The 19,936-nt window shown below is 40.4% G+C and overlaps 2 protein-coding genes across 3 annotated transcripts in view; one reads left to right on the plus strand and one right to left on the minus strand.

Annotated features, from left to right (window-relative positions):
* Nucleotides 1-18,197, plus strand: part of Cisd2 (CDGSH iron sulfur domain 2) — a 29,426-nt gene extending 11,229 nt beyond the window's left edge. Inside the window, exons 2-3 of one of the 2 annotated variants that reach the window (XM_027395760.2) lie at nt 2,285-2,499; nt 17,704-18,197. In XM_027395760.2, coding sequence (XP_027251561.1) covers nt 2,285-2,499; nt 17,704-17,760 — 272 coding nt within the window. In that variant the 3' untranslated portion in view covers nt 17,761-18,197. Of the gene's footprint in view, nt 1-2,284; nt 2,500-4,581; nt 6,370-17,703 lie in introns of those variants that run through there. The other variant, XM_027395759.2, reaches the window with a different exon arrangement.
* A 165-nt stretch (nt 18,198-18,362) lies between these two features.
* Nucleotides 18,363-19,936, minus strand: part of Slc9b1 (solute carrier family 9 member B1) — a 45,421-nt gene continuing 43,847 nt past the window's right edge. The window contains exon 12 of the mRNA XM_027395761.2: nt 18,363-18,595. Within this exon, the coding sequence (XP_027251562.1) occupies nt 18,377-18,595 (219 nt within the window). The 3' untranslated portion in view covers nt 18,363-18,376. The remainder of the gene's footprint in view (nt 18,596-19,936) is intronic.

A 19,936-nucleotide genomic window follows, 5' to 3' on the forward strand; every position in this document is an offset into this window, starting at 1 on the left:
CTCATAGCAGATTTTTATTATTTTAGAGCACTGGATTACCAAGGAATTAATTGTTCATAAAGACAGTTTTAAGGACTGGAGATGTCATTCAACTGGTAGAGTGCTGCATAGATCAGACTTGGTCATGTAGACCTGTGATCCTGTCAGCAGACGGTAGAGCCATTTAATCCCTGCCAAGGTCCCAATATGAAACAATAACGATATTAAAAAGTAAATAATACATATTTAAGAACCTAGGGACTGGGGAGGTAGCTTGGTGGGTAAGAGTGCTTCCTCTGCAAGCATGAGAACTTGTCCCAGATGAGTCCCAGGACCCATCTGAAAAGCCTTAGTATTAGGGGCCAGAGACGGGCAGCCTAGAAAAAGGTGAGTTTCTGGCTAAACAAGAAACTCCATCTCAAGGCAGTAAGTCAGAGTGCAATAGAAGAAGATAGATACCCATTCTCTTACTCTGGATCTGTGGATACCACAGAAAGAGCAAGTGCTGGAATTGTAGAAGGATGCTTCCATGTCTGCCTAGTGATTTTAAAGCACTACATTGAGTAATACTTGATATTTTCTACATTCAGCAATTATTCGCTTATATAAATAAGTTATTTCATTACCATCTCTGGCATTGTATTGAATCAAAACTGCTTTCTTATCATATCAGTAGGCCAGCACTGGACCACTAAGCTCCATCCCCAGCACTTTCATTTTCCAAGCGTTACCAAGCCCATGCTTGTTAGTGGTTAAATAGAAAAACATTTAAATTTAGATCTGTGGAATTTGATTCATGGTGACTTAGAATGGGCATTCTATTTAGGCTGATGAACTAATCCTGCTTGCACTGCATTTTATCTACAAGTAATAAGATTATAATATTAAAATGATGCAGTCGTCAAAGCACTCAGCGTGTTAAGTGAGTTGGCTCAGTTATACTCTGAAGCCCATCACTTACTATTGAAGTTTGTTAGCATATTTTGGCACATAATCTTTTAGCTAGGCTTCAGTGCCTAGCAGGGTGTGGGGCAGGTCAGCAAGGATGCCCAGAGGTGACTGGGAGCCCTGTCAGACCTTTGAGAGAGCCATTTCATTTGGGTTGTTTGTATTTCTAAAGATTGACTAGACACCCTAAAAGGTATTTAATACGAATCTTAAAATGAGAATATTCACTATGTAAAGATTCCAATTCATTAAAATAGCTCTTTTAAAGGATTTTTTTTTTTTTTTTTTTTTTTTTTTTTTTACTTAAAAATCAAGTTGAAGCCAGGTGGTGGTGGCACATGCCTTTAATCCCAGCACTTGGGAGGCAGAGGCAGGAGGATCTCTGGTCTACAAGAGCTAGTCCTAGGACCAGCCTTCAAAGCTACACAGAGAAACCCTGTCTCAGAAAACCAAAAACCAAACCAAAACAAAACAAAAAAAAGTTGAAACATTTGAGGCTATGTTCAGCCTGCAATTATCAATCAGTAGTAAAATTTGTGTGGAATTTCCATTGTATGGGTTTAGATATGGAATTAAGGAGAACAGGGAGCGTGTTTTCTTCTTTTTTTTATTTGGATTAGAAACAAGATTGTTTTACATGCTAATCCCAGTTCCCTCTGTCTCTCCTCCTCCCCTGCCACCCTCCCCCCCAACTAAAACCCTGCTCCTCAGGGAGAGTGAGGCCTTCCACAGGGGGTCTTCAGAGTCTGTCATGTCCTTTGGGATAGGGCCTAGGCCCACCCTCGAGTGTCTTGGCTCAGGGAGTATCCCTCTATGTGGGATGGGCTCCCAAAGTCCACACCTATGCTAGGGATAAGTACTGATCTACTACAAGAGGCCCCATAGATTTCCTAGGTCTCCTCACTGACACCCACGTTCCTGGGTTCTGGATCAGTCCCATGCTAGATTCCCAGCTATCAGTCTGGGGACCAAGAGCTCCCGTTGTTCAGGTCAGCTGTTTCTGTGGGTTTCTCCAGCCTGGTCTGTACCCCTTTGTGAGCATGTTTTCTAAAGTTAATAAGACATTTTTCATAATTACATTGCTTATAAGTCCAGATAAAAGTAAATACAAGCACAAATATACTTAACAGGTATAATGAGATAGGATATTTAAAACAGTACCTGTTCCAAAAATTTCAGTTTCACAATTTGAGTTAGCCTGCAAGTAAGATAATCCTAGTAGGGCTGGGTCTGTTGTGTTTATGCCGTGTACAGATATGGTAGACAGGTTATGGGAAGCAGCACACACTCGTGAACTTGAAGTCTTTGTGTTCCTTACAAGAGCTCTGCAGATGCTGACAACTGTGCACATGTTTAGTTTCAGAATGGCTCCGCCTACTGCCCTTCCTTGGTGTACTTGCACTTCTTGGCTACCTTGCAGTTCGTCCATTCTTCCCGAAGAAGAAACAACAGAAGGATAGCTTGATTAATCTGAAAATACAAAAAGAAAATCCCAAAGTGGTGAACGAGATAAACATTGAAGATCTGTGTCTTACTAAAGCAGCTTATTGTAGGTGTTGGCGCTCCAAGACGGTAAGATACTCATTTACACATGTGATAAAATTGTTTGGAGTTAGGATTGTTTCAGTCCCCAGTTCAGGGATTTTTCCATACTGTTGATGTTGAGAGCTGATACTCCCAAGTTGAAGTTTGCCTTTTTTGCTTGATAGTGCCTGAATTAGAGGAGGGCAGAGCGCAGTGAACTCTGAGGCTCTCACACTGCTCAGCATTTGTGCAGAGCAATAGATTTTTAAATCGTTCTGTTTGTTTGTTGTTATTTAAGATTTAATGGAGAGGAGCTTAAACTTTGTCAAAACAAGTAATTACTAAAATTAGATGCCAGTCTGTCTCTTCTGCAGGTTAAGCAAATTGCCAGCTTTGTTTGGTTTGGACCAGTTTCTCTGTGTCTCTTTCTCTCTTTGAACAGGATCTCACTGTATAGCACTAAATGGCCTAGAATTGGTGGTATTTGCCAACTAGCCTGGAACTCACACAAACACTGGCTGCTTTTGCCTCTTGAGTGCTGGGATTAAAGGCAAATATGCATAACCTGAGTTAATTGACTTTTAATCTCTTGTTTGTAGGTTTGTTGTTGTTGTTGCAGCAGATATTTTTGAAGATTTAATGACATGGTACATGTAAAATATCTTACATAGTGGAAGCTAGTAAATGCTAACCGTAATAACATAGGTTTTAATGAGGAAAATGAATTCTAGTTGAAAAAAATCTGTTTTCTCGTATTTGGTGAAGGTTATTTGAAATTTTAAGTACAATGCTTTTGTTTCATTCTTTTTAACAGCAAAGTTTTGGAAACACTGTAATAGGCAATAGTCAAAGTGCAAGAAGTCAGAACTGATATTGGGATATTGGGAAATCAATACAATTTTTTTTTAAAAGATTTATTTAAGCTGGGTGTTGGTGGCATATGCCTTTAATCCCCGCACTTGGGAGGCAGAGGCAGGTGGATTTCTGTGAGTTCAAGGCCAGCCTGGTCTATAGAGCGAATTCCAGTACAGGCTCCAAAGCAATACAGAGAAACCCTGTCTCAAAAAAAAAGAAAGAGAAAATTTGTTTATTTATTATGTGTACAGTGTTCTGCCTGTATGCTTCCCTGCAGGCCAGAAGAGGGTATCAGATCTCATTACAGATGGTTGTGAGCCACCCTGTGGTTGCTGGTTGCTCAGGACCTTTGGAGGTGTAGTCAATGCCCTTAACCTCTGAGCCATGACGCCAGCCCATAGATCATATTCTAAAGAAATGTTTCGTGGGAAGATGGCTCTGTTGGTTAATTTTGACATCCAGGCATAAGGACCTGAGTTCTGGCCCTGCTTTAATAGAAGAAAAGCATATTACAATAGGATTGTAAGTTTGCTTTTAAAATACGAGTGTCACAATAAATTCAGAGGAAAGCCTATAATAAAATGTTGATTATAACTATATTTGGATGGATTGAGCATTTAATAACACATCTTTAATATTTTTTCACAAACTTTACAGTATGAGTTTTATGAGAAAACATTGGAAATTTTACTTTATTTTTTTATTAAATAAGAAATTAGCTAATCGAGGCCAGCCTGGTCTCCAGAGCGAGTGCCAGGATAGGCTCCAAAGCTACACAGAGAAACCCTGTCTCAAAAAAAAAAAACAAAAAAAAAAGAAAGAAAGAAATTAGCTAAAATGTAGAGCTTCATAGAGAATAAGAGCTTATTTTTATCCCTTTTTAAACTTTTATACTTACTGAGATAGATTTAGCCAAAGAGTTTTTGTTTTGTTTTGTTTGTTTGATTGATTGTTTTACAAGACAAGATTTCTCTCTGTAACACTGGCAGTCCTGGAACTCGATACTCGTAGACCAGGCTGGCCTTGATCTCAGAGAGCCACCTGCCTCTGCCTCCTGAGTGCTGGGAAAGTCTTCTTTTTACCTAACATTGCCTGGCCGCATGGGGCGTGGAGTGGTGGATGGTGGGCATGTGCTCTGTCAGGAAGCACAATGACAAGCTCTCACTGAGAAGCTCTTTTCAGTAAGTGGCATACTGGCTTGGTGAGCATTTCACAAATGTCTCTACTTTGTGAATCCCGTTGTAAAATAACATTTGCAATTCTTTTCCCTTTTAGTTTCCTGCCTGTGATGGGTCCCATAATAAGCATAATGAATTGACAGGCGATAATGTTGGTCCACTCATACTGAAGAAGAAAGAAGTATAACAGTTGCCATTTAAGATTGAAACTCTTGTAATGTTCCTTTGTTTGTTGTGCATAGAAAAGTCTTGGGAGGTTTTAACTATCAGTACTTGTTGAATAATTATTTCTGCCAGCTATTTTCTTGCTACACTACTGCATATATTTGATACTTTATATTTTCAGTCCTTTATATAGAAATCAAGTGGTCAGGTCTCATCCTGCAATCAAGAGTTAATGTTATCTTTCAACATTAAAGTCAGTACTTTGGATTTTAATTAATTGGCAATTTAAAGTTTGACCATAGGCCAAAAGTTATTTCTTTGCATATCAGTGTTTCAACAGAGTGTATATATTTTTAAAAATTCTCCCCTGTTCTGTCAAATGTATTTTTATACTGTTTTGTTTTGTTCATTTGAAATAGTTTGCCATCCTCTGGCCTTTGTGGAACTCTCCTGTTTTTAGATAAATTATGAAAAATATTGCCATCAAGAATTTCTTTGAGGCAATAAAACCCCTTGTTTTATAGAGATTTTTGTCTCATTACTATGATTATCCCAATTTCTTGAGTAAATTGTTCCAGTGAGAAACAATTATTTACATCAAAAAAAAAAAAATCCACCTTACAAACAGCTTGCTGTGTGTTTTGTGTGCTTGTTTGTGTGCTGTTTAACTTGGTGACTGCTACTTACAGCTACAGTTTAAAGGTCAATTAGATATTAGGTATATCTGAATTTGCATTAAAATGACACATAGTTCATTGTTCAATTATGTTTGTTTTTTTTTGTAGTCAATTATAGAGAAACAGGGCAACTGGATGTTAAGTTACTTGTAATCTAGGGGGTTGAATCTGCACATACTGAGAGAAAAGGTTTTGATCTTTTTTTAGAAGAGACAACTCCTTTATTGCATTAGCCTCACGAAATGTCAATAAACTATTTGTGTGTATAATGACAGAAAAGAGTCTGCTAAGGACAATGACTTGGAAAGTAAGGCTTAGTACTTTTACTTTCCATTTCTCTCCTGTTTTCCCTACCCCCGACCCCCCCCAAATTACTTTAAAATGATTTTTAAATCAAGACTTTGAATAAAATTGTCAAAACACAGTTAAGGTTTTTAGGCCCAGGTGTTGTGAGCTTTATTGATTTGTATAGATAGGACAGTGCCAGCATTGCAGGAAGCCCAGTGCACAGATGGACTAGACCCCAGCTGTGCAGGGAAGTAAGCCATGCAAGGGTTACTGGCAAATACTGCAAACAGCACCAACAGCAAAATCACCTATTTCATTTCCTGGCTCATAAGTGAAATGATACACCACTAAGGGTAAAATAAGGGTATATAACCAAGGGTGAAATTTAGTTTAGTACTTGAGTTCTGGCATAAAACTATGTTACCTCCAGGAGCAGGGGAAAAGTTAAATTTGGAGACACTCATTTGTCAAGTCTGCTGGGTTAGATGGGTCATCTCTAGGGTTCTTATTTATTTAATGAGCAATAGTGAGCCTAGTGCCACATATGTAATATGTTCTGTTCTCTTTCATTAGCTGTTATACCTAGCAGTATGAGAACGATTATTGATGGCAAGCCAAGCCTCCATGCTCAAAGGAAAATGATTACAAGTGGACTTATCACATAATTAAATTACACTGACTTATTTTATAGTTTTAATGTTTGTGTATTGTGAAATGTGGATAATATTAAAACAAATAGACATGTTTCAGACTTATTTTATTTTTGTGATTTATGTGTATGAGTGCTTGTCTGCATGTATGTCTGTCTGTGTACCACATGCATGCCTGGTGCCCAAGGAAGACAGAAGAGACTGTTGGGGCAATTAGCAGAGGGTTGTGAGTCACCCTGCAAGTGCTGGGAACTGAACCCTGGTCCTGCAAGAGCAGCCAGTGCTATTAACACCTGAGCCATCTCTCCAGCCCTGCAAAGTTTTTAATAAAATGAATAAACACATTTCTTTTCTTTCTTTTTTTTTTCCCGAGACAGGGTTTCTCTGTGGCTTTGGAGGCTGCCCTGGAACTAGCTCTTGTAGACCAGGCTGGTCTCAAACTCACAGAGATCCACCTGCCTCTGGGATTAAAGGCATGCACCACTATTGCCCGGCTTGAATAAACACATTTCAATGAAGAAGTAGTGATTGTTTTGACCCAGAACTGAAGAACTGGAATGTGAAAGGGGCCTTGATACCCTGAAAGTCAAGAATGAACAGATTTGTTTTTGTTCATGCAATAACTTCCATGGCACTAGGGATGGAAGACAGGGCTTCCCCCTTGCTGGCAGGAGCTCTTTACACTGAGCTCCCTCTCGTGTTGCACCTTTTTATAGTGTAAAGCACTGGAACAAAATACAAGGAAGTTTTCAATATAGGTTTTCTGAAAATTTTCAATTATTTGTAGTTTTAGCCCACTATCAGGAAACTCTTTAGTTTTATTTTACATTGCAATTCTCATGTAATAACTACCCATGAACTATTAAAGATACAATCCACTCAGTTCATGATGTTTTCTTTTTATTTGTCTGTGTATGTGTGTGTGCACCTGTGTTTGCAGACGTGTGTACCTATGAGCATGGGCCAGACAGCAGTGCAGAAGAGTGTCTTCCTCAGTTGTTCTCTCTCTGAATCTGGAGCTCACAGGTTGAGCTGGGCTGGCCAGGCTGGTGAGCCCCAGAGCTGCTCCTGTCTCCATCTCCCCAGAACTCAGGTTACAGCCACACACTGCAGTAAGCACTGGGGCGGGGTGTGTGTGTGTGTGTGTGTGTGTGTGTGTGTGTGTGAGAGAGAGAGAGAGAGAGAGAGAGAGAGAGAGAGAGAGAGAGAGAGAGAGAGAGAGAGAGAGAGAGAACTCAGGTTCTCGAGCTTATATGTCAGGCTTCTTACTAACTGAGCCATCACCTGAGCCCATCATGGTTTTCCATGGAATCAGACATTCGATCTTTGTGGTGGTGAAGTTAATGATTATTGAGTATCTATACCAGACATTACATTCAACATGACGGCACACAGCCGAAATAGCTCAGTTAGGAGAGCATTAGACTGAAGCATACTGGAATCATAAATGTATCTCATGTAATGTATCTCATGTAATGAGTTCCACTGTGTGCCCTGACCTTTCTCAGGACCAATAGCAAGATCCTAAAGGTAGAGTTGGAAAGTATCTGTGCTGGGGGAGCTTTACAAGGTCTGTGCCCAAACTCTTAACCCTTCTTCCTACCTATCGCTGGGGAGTAGTAGAGCATTGTTTTCTGTGGCTGTGTGAATTGGTTTGTTTTTGCTTTCTGAGACCATTTATTCAGTGCCCTAAGTACCTTCACTGTCAGATTAACCAGTTATTTTTCTACAGTTGGTCATAAGACTTTGGAGTAAAGTCCTCACCAAAAGTTTGGATACCTTGTCTGTGGTTATTCTACCTCCCCGTCTGCAAAGCCATTTACTGCAATTCACAGCAACATTCTTTTAAAAATGTTTTAGTTGCCATACTTTCTGTTTCACAGAAGGCAAATTTATTGGAAATTGGTAATCTAAAACGAAAAGGTCAGCTTTTAATTTTGTCAAATAAGAGTAGTGAGAAAAGTGAAAATTTTTTCCAGAAGATAATTTTCATGCCCTGAGAGTAAACTGGTTTTCCCCTCCCACATTGTCCACTCTAGAACATACTAAGTTGTTCCTCTGCCCAGAAACCCACATCTGGTAGCAGGCTGGTGTTTCAGTAAGCTTTCATGTGACCATTAGAGTTGCCATCTGTAAATTCACCGAATTCTATTATGTGTACCATACATATGTCCTTCATAACCAAACACATGAGTTGATAAACCACTTAGTTCTTAAAGTATGTCCTGAGCGTTCTAGAACCTTGGAGAGACAGCTGTGTTATTCATGACTGCTGTGAGGGCTACCTATCCTGCTGACTTACGAACTACTCACTCCTGACTCAACGGGTAAGACTGCCCTTACAGAATACCAGGTAGCCCAGAGTTGTTAGCAGGCTTGAGGTAAATGACTCATTGTGTGGATAGCTATGAAGTCGTGCGTGTTGTGGAAACCACGTTAAAACTCAGCTTTGAGTTGGCTACCTCATGATGATTCACTGAAGTGCTTTTGTATTTTGTAACCTAATTTGTTAATAAGTTTATAGGAAGCCAATTAAGCTAGCTGCTGATCTGTGTAATTTTTCTCACAGTCTTTGATTAGAAGTGTATTTAGACTGTATTCCTAAACAAACAATTTTAAGGCTCCCCTCTAAAAAAAAAAAAAAAAAAAAGCAAAACAAAAACAGGCTACCGCTTTATTTGATACCTACCCAACATGTTGAACTAATTGCATTTCACTCGTTTAGATTCATTAGGGGCTGCATCACCAACAGGAAAAAAGCCAAGGGCGTGTAACTGTGCTCCCAGTGTTCCACAGGCAGTCAGTGCCCCAGCCTCCTCCTGTCTTCAATCTCATTTTTCCTTCTCATCAAATCCCCATGTTGGTCATCTGTTTTCTATTCCTCAACACATCACCAGTGTCAAGGACATTTTATCCAGAAACAGGTAAACAATGTGATATGACTATGACTGCCAGTAGGAAAGATTACCAAAAAGCAAATGAAAATTGAAAATGAAAGGCCAGTAAGTTGAAAATATTTAACCAAGAACCATGTGTCTCAGCCCCTGAGGACATCTCTGTGATCAAATTCTACAAGCAGTGTTTCACACAATAAATTGGCATCAAGCAGTGTGTGATAGTTGAGAGGCAAGATGTTCCATTCACGGATACTAGTGCCCACGTTGAGTTAAAAGTTTAACACTTAAAATGCTATATATCAACTCTAAAGTGTGCCCAGGATGTCCTAGCTATGTGGGAGCTTTATTGCAGGAAGCCCATTCAGCTGAAACATTTTCAAACGTAATTACCAATTTGTCACATGATTTAATTTCCTAAAACATGGCAAGAGCTGAATCTGGCAGGTAGGATTTAAATTGCATAAACAGTGTTAGAGAACTTGCCCACTCCAAGGGCAGTCGAAAGTCCTGCTTCAAAGCCACACGCACAGCCATTCTTTTGAGTGTCTCCAGGCCTTGGCTGTATGCAGATTAGTTAGGGAGAACACCTATAGCTGCTATGTTAGTTTAACTGCTCCATCTGACCCAGTGCTTTATAAAGTTTGTCATAATGGGCTTTGAGTGGAAGCTTGCTTTGTCATATTCACCAGGTTCACTCATTTGTCTTTTGCAGAAGGCTAGTTTAGTGAAGTCATGAAGCAGTCATTAAATGCAACACATCCACTGGGAAGTGCATATTATTAGCAAATACACATTCCTGTACTGTTTGGTAAGGACACTGGAAACATGTGCAGAAAGGCAATAATAGGGTTTTCAGCTAAGGATGGCATCATTCTAACTTTGCAGGGGTTTACATGCTCAGATTCATTGCTTGCTCAAACAAAAATCACAAACATGCATTAAACAATTGTAGTAAAAGAATATTTGTAACTGTTTTCTTGGAACACTGGTCAAACAGGTCAGCCATGATGACCCTTCTTCAGCACTATGATGTAATTTCCAAAATGTAGAAAAGGGAGGAAGTTGGTAAATTGTCTAAATACAAAGATGATCTTTACACTAGTAAGAAAATAATCTGAAAACGATTCAGTAAACTTCCCATCCGTGGCACTTACAGTAGTACATTTTCCTGCATGAACACACTAGACTAGAGGAACATATCAATCACTTTCATTGACCAGATTTAAGAACAATGCTTACAAGAACAGAACTCTGAAGAAAATGCTCCCAGGAAATGAGGCAAACTAGGTAGCAATTTTGAACTAGGCAGCAAAGCACTAGGAAATATAAAAGAAAACAGAAAATCTAGAAAACATCTGATTTATACTGACCCCAGCAAGGAAAATGTTTTATTTGACCAACCACCAAGCAGAAAATGGAATGTGTGTTTTTAAATCCACAATTCAGGGTTCTGGAGCTGTAGCTCAAAGCCCAGCTTCACAAGGCACAAACTTATCCCCAGCAACACTAGCCCAGTGCTTTTCATCATAGTGACTGTGTTAACTTTCCCAACAAGAGCATACAAGCGTGCCCGTTTCTCTACATCCTTGCTAACATTTGTTGTTTTGTCTTTATATATGGACACACACACACATATGTATACATACACACATGTATGGATTACATTTATATTTATATGCACACACAGACACACACACACACACACGTATATCTCCTTTCTGACTGGAGAGAGGTGATATATCTCACTGTGGTTTTGATGGAGGCTGCAAAGTTGGAGAAAGACAGAAAGAGTTTAGATAATAGTTCCAAACCACTATTAGAAGGATTAAGTTCTACTGTTGTGTAGCCCAGTTGGGTAACTACAGTTCACAATAATCTAGTACCTCCTCTACGGATAGCTAGGGACAGAAAGAGTTCAGAGGCTTCAAAGGAAGTGAAGACAAGAAGACCAAAGTGTTAATGACTGAAACTTCATCAGTACATACTGTATACATTTATTGAAATATCACACCGCATTCTATACACCCTGGGATAGAAAGACCTGAAGCCTTTGCTGCCTGTTGGTGTGCTCTGACTCAAAGCCTCCATGCCACGATGCTGAGTGACATCTCTAGGACATCCATGCCCTTTCTCTGGGCTTTCCCCACCCCCACCTTGAGGATTTACACTTCCCATTTTAGCATGGGGGCCTCTGAACCTCAAGTCCCTGGTTGGCTTCTTACTTTTGTCAGGATGGGTACATGTTGAGGATCACCCATAGAAATTGTGTGTGCGCTACTGCCTCCTTGTGGTTATACCCTCTCCACATGCCTGGCACTGTAAAAATTTGGAAGGCTGAATAGCATACATTTCCCCTGGCCACATCTTATCAAGCTATTGCTGTTGCTGGATGTTGGAACTGCCAGGAATAAAGAGCAACATAGGCTTCAGTGTGGCAGAACCCATAGGACACTTACTAGCCACATGGCAGCAAGTAGAATATATTGGATCCTTCCCCTGTAGGAAGGAGAGCAATTCATCTTGACTGGAACTGATGCCTAGTCTGAGTATTTGATCTGTCTTTGCTATTCTCATGGTGTAAACCAGGACTAGTGTGCAAGGACTAACCAAATGCTTGATCCACCAAGTGTGCAACTGTGTACACCATTGCCTTGTACCAAGGGTTCCCAGCACTGTAGTTGCAATGATGGTCACATGACCATGAGATTCAACAACACATCACAAAGCCACAACAGTCGAAGCTGTCAAACTGATAAGCTGATGGGACCACATCTAGCAGCAGTTTGAAGCTGGAGTGTGGAGCAGCGGATCTCACGTTGGGGTCTCTAAGTGGTCTGTGTCTCCGGTCAAAAGAGGATCTGGGTTTGTAGTGATAGGACCATCTACCACCACTCAGTGATTCATTAGGAAATGTTTGCTAGTCTTTATAGTAAAATGCTCACACACAATGGGAACCTAGAAAAATGTCAGGAAATGTTTGCTAGTCTTTATAGTAAAATGCTCACACACAATGGGAACCTAGAAAAAATGTGTCTATCACCTTGTGTTTACCCTCCCCCCCCCTTTTTGAGACATCGAAGAACTCACTGTACATCAGGCTGGTCTTAGAGATCTGCCTGCCTCTGCCTCTGAAGTGCTGGAACTAAAAATGTACACCACCACCACACTGAGCCTAAGGTCTATTTTTTTTAATGTATTTGTAAATATGTTTGATGCCCCAATGCTGAAGTGCACATGTAAATTGAATGGTGAAATCTGTGGTGTCACAGTAAGATGGTAGACACTTCCTAATGGGGGAAGGGCTCATTTGAAGGCACTGTTGGCAGCTCATGAGCGCCCACTTTCCTTAATTAGAACATTCATTGGTTTTGTTACATGACAGTGAGCCTTCATTCTGACAAGAAAGGATACCACTCTAAGCTGCAGTGCCTTTGCTCACTGTGCATCGTCCTCAGTCCTGTGGCTCCCGTAACTGAACACACTCTTCTTACCAGAAGTCTTTTCCGATTCTAGCAAACACTGTGAGTCCATGTTGAAATTTTCAAGTTCAGCACTGTATACATTTATGCGCACACATATGTGATTGTGCACAGGCCACTGAGTGCCTGAGGGGGGTCACGTGACAATTCTCAGGGTCTGGTTCTCTCCTGCCACCTTGTCAGCTCAGGTCATCAGGATTGAACTCAGACCAGCAGGCCTGCTTGCTGCAAGCACATCTCCCCACTGAGCAGCAACCTCACCATCAGTTTTACTTTTTTAATATTAGTAAAACTAATTAATTCAGTGAAACATACTGCAATAGTAAAAAAAAAAATAGTAGTAACAGTTCTTTCTGGACTGGTAGAGATGAATGGTTTAAGTGCCTAACTTTTTAGTTTTTGGAGTCAGCTTTGGCTGTCCTGGAACTTGATTTGTAGACCAGGCTGCCCTTGAACTCATAGAGATCTGCCTCCCTGCCTCTGCTTACCTCCCAAGTGTTGGGATTAAAGGCATGTGCCTGTCCTGTCCATTAAGCAGAGAGTTTCCCTTTAGGCAGCATTTTTGTCACGGAAGAGACCACTGAGGATATTGCTCCCTCCAAAAATAGTCTTGTAAATGAATCTAAAGAAGCAGTGAAGATTGACATTGACAGAAGTAGAATTTCTAAAGTGCTGTCCCCAAGATTTCCTCACCTAAATTCCCAGGACATGTGAGTATAGCACTCCTGTGAATATTTTATGTGGAGGTCCAGTAATTGGAAAGGACTGGTTTTCCTCTTCTACCATGGGTTCCAGGGATCAAACTCAGGCTGCCAGGCTTGACTGTGACCACCTTAACCAGCTGAGCTCATCTTGCTGACCCTGAATGAGCACTCGTAAAAAGTTAATTAGTTGTTGTTGTGGGTGTGGCGACTCACACCTTTAAAAAAAATCTCAGTAACTCTGGAAGGAGAGGCAGGTGTATCTCTAAGTCTGAAGCCACTCTGGTGGCTTCCACTGCACACTTGGCCTGTCAGAGGTACATAGTGAGACCCTGTCTCAACGAAGTTATCATTGGGTTTTTTAGATTGTGGGAAAATTTGTATAAAATTCATGGTTACCTATTTTAAGTGTACCCTATAGTGGTTTGACTATGCACACACCATGTAGCCACCTTCCAGCACAATACTAATTGGACAAAAGTCGAGACCCACTGAACAACAGCTTACCCTTCCCCAAGCTGTTCTCACTTGTTGACTGTCCTGCTGTATTCTGTTATTGTTGCTCAAACAGTACATTGTACTCCTATTGACATTAAGGTGATTGCCACAAAATCATCTCTTGCTGGGCAAATAAGGGATCTTTGTTTGTGATTCACTTGGTCTGTACTTTTCAGTTCTCTCACATTCAAAAATCTATTGACACCAAGAGAAGCAGTGACTGGCTTGGAAACATCTGATGCCAGGGGTCTGCTCACCGGATCCGAACTCGGCAGTGGGATCCAACACACCCAGACACTGCCAAGGCCCCGGTAACAGTGCCACCTCCATCCACGACAAGAGGACAGACATCAGAGTATTGGAACTGTTTACATCAACCAGAAGGGAACCTTGGTCCCCTATCTACCAGGAGAGGAAGAGACTCCTGCTACACCCACCAGAAGAAAGCATGAGGACAAAGTAAAAACACATTCAACAACAGAAAACCCAATATGACACCACCAGCGACTAGGAACCATACACCAGCAAGACCTGAACATCACAATGCAGATGAAGCAGAAGAGAATGACCTTAAAAACATCTTCATGAAAATGATAGAGGACCTCAAAGAGGACATGAGAAAATCCCTTAAAGAAATGGAAGAAAAAACAAACCAAAAATTACAAGATATCAACAAATCTCTCAAGGAAATAGTTCAAGACCTAAAAACTGAAATAGAGACAATAAAGCACAATCTGAGGGAATTCTGGAAATAGAAAAACTGGGTAAACATGATCAGGAACTACAGATGCAAGCATAACCAACAGAATACAAGAGATGGAAGAGAGAATCTCAGGAGTTGAAGATAACTAGGAGAAATAGACTCATCAACTAAAGAAAATCTTAAGTTCAACAAATCTCTAACATAAAATATCCAGGAAATATGGGATACCGTGAAAAGACCAAATCTAAGAATAATAGGTATAGAAGAAGGTGAAGAAATCCAACTCAAAGGTACAGAAAACATATTCAACAAAATCATAGAAGAAAACTTTCCCAACCTAAAGAAAAACATGCCATTGAAAATACAAGAAGCCTACAGAACACCAAATAGACTGAACCAAAAAAAAAAAAAAAGTCTGCTTGCCACATAATAATCAAAATACCAAACATACAGAATAAATATTAAGAGCAGCAAAGAAAAAGGTCAAGTAACACATAAAGGCAAACCTATCAGATTAACACCTGACTTTTCCATGGAAACTCTGAAAGCCAGAAGGTCCTGGATAGATATTCTACCTACACTAAGAGACCACGGATGCCAGCCCAGACTACTATACCCAGCAAAGCTTTCAATCAATATAGATGGAGAAAATAAGATATTCCATGACAAAACCAGATTCAAATAATATGTATCCACCAATCCAGCCCTACAGAAAGTTCTGGAAGGAAAACTGCAACCCAGGGAAGTTAACTGCAACCAGAAAACTATAGGCATAGATAATTCCACTTTACCAACAGCCAAAAGGAAAAAGGGATAGAATCCCACACATAATTTCGCCACCATCACCAAATCAAAAAAACAAACAAGAATGAACAATGGTCATTAATATCCCTCAACATTAATGGTCTTAACTCACCTATAAAAAGACACAGATTAGCAGAATGGATAAGAAGACAGGATCCATCCTTCTGCTGCATACAAGAAACACACCTCAACTTCAAAGACAGACAGTGCCTAAGAATTAATGCTTCAATTGCTTAAAGACACTGGCCCCACTCGCTTCTTTCTTTTGTTTGCAGTGGGAGGTTGTCCCATGATGCACAGGTAGCACTCAGAACGATTTGTGGGAGTCAGTTCCCGTTTCCACATGGGTTCCTGGGATCAAGATTGGGTTGTAGGGCTCACCAACAAGCATCTTCACTCACGAGCTTTCTTGACATCCTAGTATGCTTTCATTCTTAAGAAAATGCCTGTCACCAGGCATAGTGGCACATACCTTTAACCCTAGAACTCAGGAGGTAGAGCCAGGAGGCTCTCTGAGTTCTAGGCCAGCCTGGTCTACAGAGCGAGTTCCAGGACAGTCAGGACTACACAAAGAAATCCTGTATCAAAAAAAAAAAACTAAAACCAAAAAACCAAAAACCTGTCAATTCTTTTCAGCTTTAGTCCTTGTTCTTGTTTTTAAATGCTCCTTAGTAGATTATGCAAATGAAAAGGGTGAAACAATTGAAATTCCTCCTGTTCAAAGGGACCTGGTACACATTCAGGAAACAGGCAGAAATGAACCTTTGAGTAACATTAAGCCTAGTTTTATTGTTATGAACATTTTTTTTACATTTATTTTGTGTGCGCCTATCTGGGGTGCAGGGAGGCTCACATATTGATACCGGCCTCTGCTGCTGTGATAATGCCACTATGAATATGTGTTTACTCAAGTGTCTCTTGAAAACCTTGTTTTCATTTGTTTTGCGTATAGAACCGGAAGTAGAAATAGTAGATCACATGGAAATTGTTTAATGGTTTTCTCTCTCTCTCTCTCTCTCTCTCTCTCTCTCTCTCTCTCTCTCTCTGTGTGTGTGTGTGTGTGTGTGTGTGTGTGTGTATGTAGGACAGAGCTGTTAGTATTTGTGCATGGATTCTGCTTGTTAATAAACAATAGAGAAATATTTTATCACAACTTTTATGTTGTGACATAAGAGTGCACTAGAAAATGATGAGACAATTGTAGCTACCACCTTGCCCAGATCTATCTGAAATTGTTTAAATTTTTGTTAGGTCTGCTTATAATGCCTTGGTCTTAATAGGAGTAACACCTGTGATTGCTTTTAATTTCGTTGCATCCCTAGCACGTTTTTGTGTAATTCTTTCACATTCTGTGACACTTCAGTATGTTGCTGTGTCAAAGAGGAAAAGAGCAACTGCATTGATGTTAAGTTCTGCGCTGGGATTTTGTCAAGTCTGTACAATTTTTAAGAGGCCATGCGTAAAGGCAAGTCGAGGAACTTTTATTTTTAAAAGTACATGTGTGCATGTCTGAGTGGATGTGCCATGGCACACACACAGAGGCCTGAAAACAACTCTGTGTTCTCAGCCCTCCCCATCCACCTTTACGTGGGTCTGGGGACCGAACTCCATCCTGGGACACCGAGCCATCTAGCTGCCTCTTTTGAGAAGCTGTTACATAACTTCTTAAAGAACCTTGAAATCGGCAGGAGCTGCACGGTGCTTGTAACACATTTTTGATGGCATGGCTGATCCCTCCTGCTAATAGTGAAAAATACTGCTGCTAATGACCTCCTGCTAATAGTGAAAAATACTGCTGCTAATGACAAGCCGCTCGAATGAAGACTGTCACCGACTAATACTGCTGCTAATGACAAGCCGCTCGAATGAAGACTGTAACCGACCAACTTTCCTCTCTGTAGACTGCTTTTAATGCTTGGGTTGAAAATATTCAGCCCTTCCCCACCTCAAAAAAAATTTGCACTTAGGCGGTGGTGGGGCATACCTTTAATCCCAGCACTTGAAAGCCAAAGGCAGGTGGATCTTTGTGAGTTCGAGGCCAGCCTAGTTCCAGAACAGCCAGAACTACACAGAGAAACCCTGTCTCAAAAAATAAACCAAAAAAAAAAAAAAATTCAGTTCATTTCCACTTGTGATTTCATTTTATTTCCTCAAATAAAGAATACTGATAGTGTCTCATCTAAGGCTGGTAAGGTTATCATAGAAGCGGTATGAGAATAGCCGTGCTTCTGTCTGTCACCAGTTTACCCAGCTAGCACTAAAGCCAAAATTAAATCTACTCAGATGGCACCTAGGAAGTTTGAGCATTCTGTTGTGTGAAGCTTTCTTTATTCCTGACTTACTTTGTTTATTTGTAGGTCTCTCTGCAGCCCTTACTGGCCTGGAACTGGATGTATAGACAAAGTTTGTCCTGAACTCATAGCCAAGTGCCCTCGTCTCTCCAGTGTTGGGAATAAGGTGTGTGCCACCATGCCTGGCCTGACTAATTTTTTAACTGAACTTAAGCTTTCATCTTGCCAAGCTCAGAACCCAAAGGATTTTTTTTTCTCTTTTTAGGCTAATTTAGTTTTTATTATGCTTATTTTGTATTACAACATAAAATTCAGCCTTAAGGATTACTTTGCTATTTGCTGACTATTTATTTATAAATTTTTTTTTTTTGAGACAGTGTTTCTCTGTAGCTTTGGAGCCTGTCCTAGAACTTGATCTGTAGACCAGGCTGGCCTCCAGTTCACAGAGATCCCCCTGCCTCTGCCTCCCGAGTGCTGGGATAATAAATGTGAGCACTGCCATCACCCAGCAACTTTAATCTTGAAATATGCAAATACTAAAATAAAAAAGCATTGCATTTAATACTACTTTTTATTAAATTTACTTCTGATGAATAAGTCAGAGGAAAACCCTGTATAGAAATTGTGCATTTACTGACTCCAAGGTTCTATGAACAATCTCCAAACTTCTGTACTATAACACTTTTTTCTGTCATGTGAAACAATTCATTAGACAAAGCCGGGGGTGATGGCAAACTTTTTAATGTTGTTCAAACTGTGACAGCTCCAATTCTAAAGGGGTTGTCAAATCACCACGTTCAAGTATTTTGGGTCCCAGTATGCCAATGAGGAGAGCTCCGTTTGGAGCTGTGATCAGGATGGCAAGGAAGGCTACGGTCATCACATCCTTTGAGTAAGATTCAAGCTGGGGTGCCATGACCTTTCTTGCTGTTTCTAGAGCCAGAGGACCTAAGACAGCCTGCAGTTAGGGAGGACACAGAGCAAAAGAAAACTGTTACTCAGAGTTAATAATAAACATAAGCGGCTCTGTTATATATAAAAAACACACACAATCAAATTGAGTGATTAAGCCCTGTCTGTTCTGGAACTCAATTTGTAGTCCAGGCTGGTCTTGAACTCATGAGATCCACTTGCCTCTGCCTCCCAAGAGCTGGGATTAAAGGCGTACACCTTTAAATTATTTTTATTTTATATGAATGAGTGTGTGCTTGCGTGTGTGTATGCATATCAGGTGCATGCAAAGCAGCAGAGGCACCCTCAGAGGCTGGAAGAGGGCATTGATCTCTCCCGGAACTCCAGTTGCAGATGGTTGGGAGCTGCAGTGTAGGTACTGGGAAGTGAACCCAGGTCTTCCGTGAGAGCAATGAGCCCTCTTAACCAATGAACTGTGTCTCTAGCCCCATATAATAAATAACCTTTTTACTGAACACAAGACAGTGTGCTAGATGCCAGGGAGAAAAGGATCAGACGGAAAACAGGTTCTAAAGAATCTTAAAGTCTATACGAGGTTTTGAACATAAGAGAACTGACAAAAACATTATTGGTAAGAGATGACGATAGTAACACTGATAATAGTATTTGCACAATTATGTAACATTTGTCATGAAGAAAGTGTCATTCTTAAAGCTTTACATTTATTAACTCATTTACTCCTTTTGGCAAACTTGCCACATGGGAACTACTATTAGAAGATAAAGGATCCCCACTAAACATCTCACATTTAATATCATTTCCTTAGAAAATTCAAACAGCAAGCTGAGCTTACATCTGTGCTCTAAATTCTTTGTTATCCTATCATTTTTTCCACTCTAGTTTTCACCAATATCTCTAAATAAAGGCATGAGAGAATGCTTAGCATCCTTGTTTGCTTTCTACTGCTGTGATAAACATGACGACCAAAAGCAATTTGGCAAGGAAAAGGTTTATTCCATCTTACAGTTATCACCCGTCATGAAGGGCAGTCAGGTCAGGGGAGAACCTGGCTTGCTGACTCACAGTCAGCCACCTCTCTTACGGAACTCTGGCCAACCTGCGTAGAGATGGTACTATTTATTCATGGTCAGTTAAGCCTTCCCACACCAGTTAGCCATCAAGAAAATGCCTGACAAACAAGGCCACACGCCAATCTCTAGAGCTGCAGTCTCTTCTTCCCAGGTGATTCTCAGTTTATGTCAAGATGACAGCTGGGACTGATTCACACTTTGTCAACTTTGACAAATACAACGCTTTAATCCATAATTTTTCCTTCTTGCTTGTCCCCAACATCTCATAATTAACATCATAATATAAGATATAATTT

This window comes from Cricetulus griseus, assembly GCF_003668045.3.
Source record: "Cricetulus griseus strain 17A/GY chromosome 1 unlocalized genomic scaffold, alternate assembly CriGri-PICRH-1.0 chr1_0, whole genome shotgun sequence".
NCBI lineage: Eukaryota > Metazoa > Chordata > Mammalia > Rodentia > Cricetidae > Cricetulus > Cricetulus griseus.